Genomic DNA, 6,118 nt, shown 5'->3' with positions numbered 1-6,118 from the left:
TTCCACGCCTCCAGAAATATTACTGTTATATAATTTTGTGTAATCCTTCCATTTCCTTCTGAAGGGTTCCTTATTTGGTGGAATAATAAATGTTTCCGTTGGAACAGCTGCCTGAAGAAACCATTAGTGCTTCTTCTTCTACTTCTTCATACTTGTAAAGCAGTTTTTAAGACAGTAACTCTGTGATTAAACGAACACACTTTTGTTCCAAGTAAATATATTATTAGCTTTCCAACCAAATAAATAGATTATGGGAATAATATCTGGAAATAACACAAGTTAATCTTCCAGTTTATTTATATTATATAAGGTAGCCATTGTGCTGAAAGTGCAGACAGCCAGGCCCACACTCAGAGCTTCGTGGAATATTGCATCGTTAACCCTACGATGCAATTGCACGAAGGCATCCTTTAAACAGCATGCAAACATTTTACTGTGGGTTTAATCCCAGTACATTTTACTGTGGGTTTAATCTCAGTACATTTTACTGTGGGTTTAATCTCAGTACATTTTACTGTGGGTTTAATCTCAGTACATTTTACTGTGGGTTTAATCTCAGTACATTTTACTGTGGGTTTAATCTCAGTACATTTTACTGTGGGTTTAATCCCAGTACATTTTACTGTGGGTTTAATCCCAGTACATTTTACTGTGGGTTTAATCTCAGTACATTTTACTGTGGGTTTAATCCCAGTACATTTTACTGTGGGTTTAACCTCAGTACATTTTACTGTGGGTTTAATCTCAGTACATTTTACTGTGGGTTTAATCCCAGTACATTTTACTGTGGGTTTAACCTCAGTACATTTTACTGTGGGATTAATCTCAGTACATTTTACTGTGGGATTAATGGAGGAATGTTGGGCAACAGGACAGGTGAAGTTGCTCTCTGTTCAATGAGTGCTTGCGGTACAAAGACATTTTTGGGAATTGCGATACTGTGGAAGTGTGTGTATGTTTGATCATTTGCCTAAGTTGTGATTTGAGGAGTGTTGTTTCAATACCTATAAGATGTGAATGCAGATAAAGTTTCAGAGAAAGAGCACTCCAAAATGGTGAAATCAACCAAACAAATATATGACTCTCACCGCCTGCGGTTTTGCTGGAATTTGGCACACTCATTGACCTTGTTTAAAAAAAAAAAAAAAAGCTTACTAAATTTCAGGTTGGCAGGCAAAATAGTCTCTGAGCTATTTCTTGCCTTCACCTCATGACAATATTTTTTAATCTGCCCTTGGCTCTAATTGACCTTTACAAATGATTTTGGTCAAAATCAGTCAAAGGTCAAGATCACAGTGAGGTCAAACATCCAAAAAATGATAACTCGAGAACGGAAGGAGCAACCAATGTCAAATTACACCACGTGATTCAGGAGGGTGGTGGCTAGCGCTGATTAGATTTTGGTCAAAATCGGTCAAAGGTCAAGGTCACAGTGAGGTCAAACATCCAAAACATTCGATTTTTGATGGTTTGGTGCAGAATCATCGTAGAAACTTCTGGTTTGCCTCGCTTCCTTCTCCAGAGACAGGTTTTATTGGACAAGGTCAGAGGTCAAGTTGACGATTTCGTAAGTACCAGTCTATGACTGCTTTTTTTTTTTATGCATTTTTTGTAATATACTTAAAGGTTTTTTTTTTCTCAGCAACCACACGTCCAATCGACACAACTTTCAGCGTTGGAGCGACCCCCCCCCCTTCTGCCCTGCCCCATAAAGAATATATTTTATATATATATATATATATATATATATATATATATATATATTTATAAAATTATGATGTCATAGGTCGCGTGGTAAGGAAGCCATCTTCGGATAAATGCAAATAATTAAAAATATTATTTCTCTGAAACTGCTGATCGAAAAATTTTGAAACTTGGCAAATGTCAACAACTCCCAATGTGGAATAAAGCTTTACGATGATGACATCATCGGTGAAGTTGTTGGTCAGTCATAATTGTTTTAATCGAAATCCTTATCCTAAAAATCTGAAACTTCATATACTGCACATGATCCATGACTCAATTGTATTGAAATATTAAATTTCATGATGTCATCCGTCGTGTGGTTTGGCAGCCATATTTTTTGAAGAATAAACCCAATTTTTTTTTCTTCTCCAGAACTGCTTTAGAGATTGAAGTGAAACTCCATACAAATGATCAACAAGCCAAGGCAAATAAAGTTTGACAACAATGACATCATACGTCATGTTCTCTGGCAGCTATATTGTATGTACCATAAAACCTTTAAATTGGTTTTATGGTAAATACAATAAAATCTTGATAAAAAAAAGGTTTTATGGAAAGTGGACGCAGTGACGTGCTGCTCTGGCGCATGCTGCTACCATACCTGATCTTTATAAAATCCATCTTCTCTCAAACCGCCCAACGGAATGATGTGAAACTCTAGGTATGTCATCAAATTGAGATGGTGATTATAGTTTGATCACTAAAACGTCATCAGTCACATGATGTAGCAGCTATATTGGACTGAAGGAAAATATGAAAAAAATTATTTATCTGAAACCGTTTAACCTATCGATGAGAAACTTTGCAAAGATTATCCAATACAGTTGCTGCGTATCATGTGAAAATGATGACATCATAAGTCACATGGTTTAGCGGCCACAATGGATAGAAAAACGAACCTCACACGATCACTACAAAACTTCAGACATGATCCTCCACCCAATCAGAGGCATGTAAATTTATCATGTCATGTGGTTTGGCAGCCTTATTAGTTTGAAAACTGATCCTTTAAAAACTTTCTTCTCCAAAACCGCTTCAATGTTGATGTGAAACTCTACATCAAATTGACATGGTGATTAAAGTTTGATCACTAAAACCGCATTAGTTTGACCTGGTGTTTGCAACATGGTTAGTTTAATTGTAATACCATTTGCCACAACCAGGTGGCGCCACATGGTAAATATTTCCAAAGATAATTTACGCCCACTCTCCCCCACCCCACCCAGAACATCCCTGCATGAAGCCATGGCCACATAGTCGATGTTACCCCCCACACAGTTGTATTTGTACCCCAAGTTTGGAGGTGGCCGTGACGAAGGAACAAAGCCACAGAGAGAGAGGGAAAGGGGGGGGAGAGGGGGGGGAGAGGGGGGGAGAGGGAGAAATGGCGGTTACACACACACATATATATATATATATATATGTATATATATATATATATATATATATATATATACATACATTATATATGATCAGTGGGGTGTGCTTACACATTGTGGAAGCATGTTAACGATGCTTCCCCATTGTCTCAGGTCGCTCATCTGCATTTGATTTTTCATTAATTTATATTTTCATTTACGGATGTTTTCCAATGGTTCTGTTATTTTTCCTGGTGTATCGGCTTTGATGTTCGTTGGCACACAAAATTACACATGGCACACAATCTGGAGCGCTGGTCGGTCAGAGCTTGTGGAGTGTTGGCAACATCAACTCTACGATGTACATTTCTATCCTTAAGGATGGACTTCTCCCAGTCTTCTCCACTGGTCAGATGGTCAAAAACAACACTTTTCATGGAAGATGGAGCTCCATGCCAAACTGCAAAAATGACCAAAGGATGGCAGGACAGGAATGGGATCAAGCAACTTCCATGGTCAAGTCAGTTCCTCGAGATAAATCCCATTGAACACCTCTGGGCCATATTGCAGAATTGAGCTGTGCGGAAAAAGTCCAGGAAACCAACATCACGGAGAGAATTGTGGAACCTGTTGTGTGAATCCTGGGCAGAAATCCAACAAGAGAAAATTTCGGAACTCGTTCGTTCTTTGCCTGAAAGGGTAAAAGCGTTGAAATCTGCAAATGGCAAGCCCACCAAATACTGGTGTGTGTATTAAAATGGATCAAATGTTCTTCAAATGATAAATAAATTAATAATTTTTAAATCATGGTGTCTATTTACTTCTATCATATCTTGGTTTACTGTACATATATATATATATATATATATATATATATATATATATATATATATATATATATATATATATATATATATATATATATATACACACACAAGAATATAAAATAACAGCTTATAAATAAAAATAGAGGCCATTGAAAATATAAAGAGTCCAGGACACAGCATTTGTGCCCTGTATATCGATGAGTCCTGAAGATGCAGAGAGACGCGTGATGTGTGATGTGTGACGATTCCTCACCCTCCGTGCTCCTCCAATGGCAACACACTTCGTCGCGGCTGCTGCACGGATCCGTCTCGAGCCGAGAAGGCCCTGAACGCGTCCTCGAGCTGCGGCACGAGCTGCTCGTAGGAGAGGGCGCGCGACACCGCATCGGCCAGAATGACGCGGAACGGGGGATGCGCCATGGGAACCGAGACCTGGAGGATCGACGGGGAACCTTGGAACCTGCAGCCCTTGGCCAAACTAAGTTAAATCTGTAATAAGCCTGGAGGTGACGATCACTGACGGTATTAAAGGTACGGAGAGAAAATTCGAACCGAATGGTGCCGATCGAGACGGCGGTATCGAACTCCGCCAAGTTTGAAACGACAATGAAAATTTAGTGAAGAGGAAGTATCATTTTGGGAATCCCCTTTGACAGGGCGTGTCGCATACTTTTACTCCAAGGGCACTCACTCGGATGAGCACATACCAGTCCTCTGCAACGCGATGCCTGATCCATGAGAACATATTATGGAGCCCAAGACATTTTTGAAACATCTTGCTGTCTGTCCATGCAGTTCTATATCGTTTTTGGTCCTCTCAATGGTGAAGAAATACTTTAAAAATTAAACAATTCTCGTATCCAGATTCGGATATTCACCAAAATCGAATCAATTCGTCCTTGCAACACACCCAACCTGCCCACCAAGTTTCGTCCGAATCTGTTCACAAATTTTTGAGACATCGTGCTCTGTATTAGTTCAGCCCGATGATCTTAATAGTGAAGAATCACTTCAAAAAAATGTTCAGATCCGGATCTGTATTCGGATCTTCACTAAAATTGAATCAATTCTTCCTTTTCACACATCCAACGTGTCCACCAAGTTTCGTCCGAATCCGTCCACAACGTTTTGAGATATCGTGCTACATTTAATTTTTGGCCCTATCTCTCAATGGTAAAGAAGGACTTAAAAAATTGTGGTCGTCAGATCCGGATCCGGATCTTCACAAAGATCTAATCACTTCGGCCTTGTCACACACCCATCCTGTCCAACAAAATTTCATCTGAATCCGTGCCCAAATTGTTGAGATATCCTGCACACAAACAAACAAACAAGAAAAATATGTCATGCGGGGAATGACACTTGCAAAATCCAACCCCCTCTCCAAAGGTTGCCATGGTTGCATCAAATTGTCCATTTCGTTGAGATGAAAATTGACAATCTTAATCAAAACTCAGGTCAATCAGATGAAAATTGATTATTTTTCAGATTGAAATTGATGACTTTAGTAGTTTGACCACGAGTTCACCTTTGACCTCAAAAATAGTGACTTTCCATTTTCAGTGATGCATTATGCAATTGCTGCTTAATCAGATGAAAATTGACCATTTTTCAGATGGAATTTGATGATTTTAGAAGTTTGACTTGAGTTGACCTTTTGACGTCAAAAATAGTTAGTTTCCAAATCCAGTGACGCAATATGCAAATCTTGTTCAAATTTCAAGTCAATCGAATGAAAAATTATGATTTTAGAAATTTGATCTTAAGATGACCTTCGACCTCAATCAATAGGCTTCAGTTGAGACAACCTCTACAACTCAGTAAAGTTTCATGACGATCGGTTGGAATTGTGACCTATTGGCGATACACAGACAGACAGAACAACAAAATCGACCAACTAATATACTGTTGTGGATTTTCGCCCATTCGGCGTGCGGGCGACCGCGCCCACCGAACGAGCAATCTAGTCGCAGCTTTTCGGATCAACACCGAAACCCAGCTACGAGTGTGGTTAACCACACCATAAATCAGCCAACTCTTCTGTCCACGTGCTACAGGGGCGATCGCCGAAGTGTCGATGTTCCTAATTATTCGCGCAGACAGAAATGCTGGGGATTTACACCTCAACGGAGCCTGCACGAAAACGAGCCGCTTTAAGCAGCTCGTTCCGTTTGCGATTGCCGAGCG

General features: G+C 39.5%; 1 protein-coding gene and 1 long non-coding RNA gene across 2 annotated transcripts in view; one reads left to right on the top strand and one right to left on the bottom strand.

Moving 5' to 3' along the window:
• Positions 1-111, top strand: part of LOC147024949 (uncharacterized) — a 13,854-nt gene extending 13,743 nt beyond the window's left edge. The window contains exon 3 of the long non-coding RNA XR_015059277.1: positions 1-111. This exon is cut by the window's left edge and continues 375 nt beyond it. This is a non-coding gene — a long non-coding RNA (uncharacterized LOC147024949).
• CRYM (crystallin mu) overlaps positions 1-4,574 on the bottom strand; it is a 71,102-nt gene extending 66,528 nt beyond the window's left edge. The window contains exon 1 of the mRNA XM_085885389.1: positions 4,185-4,574. Coding sequence (XP_085741515.1) covers positions 4,185-4,351 — 167 coding nt within the window. The 5' untranslated portion in view covers positions 4,352-4,574. The remainder of the gene's footprint in view (positions 1-4,184) is intronic.
• Positions 4,575-6,118: the final 1,544 nt, after the last annotated feature.

The sequence above is a fragment of the Eptatretus burgeri genome, chromosome 6 (genome assembly GCF_056783735.1).
Source record: "Eptatretus burgeri isolate ZD-2024b chromosome 6, Ebu_testis_v1, whole genome shotgun sequence".
Taxonomy (NCBI): Eukaryota; Metazoa; Chordata; class Myxini; order Myxiniformes; family Myxinidae; genus Eptatretus; species Eptatretus burgeri.
Note: the sequence above shows the minus strand (reverse complement) of the source record. Positions and strands in the feature narration are given on the sequence as shown.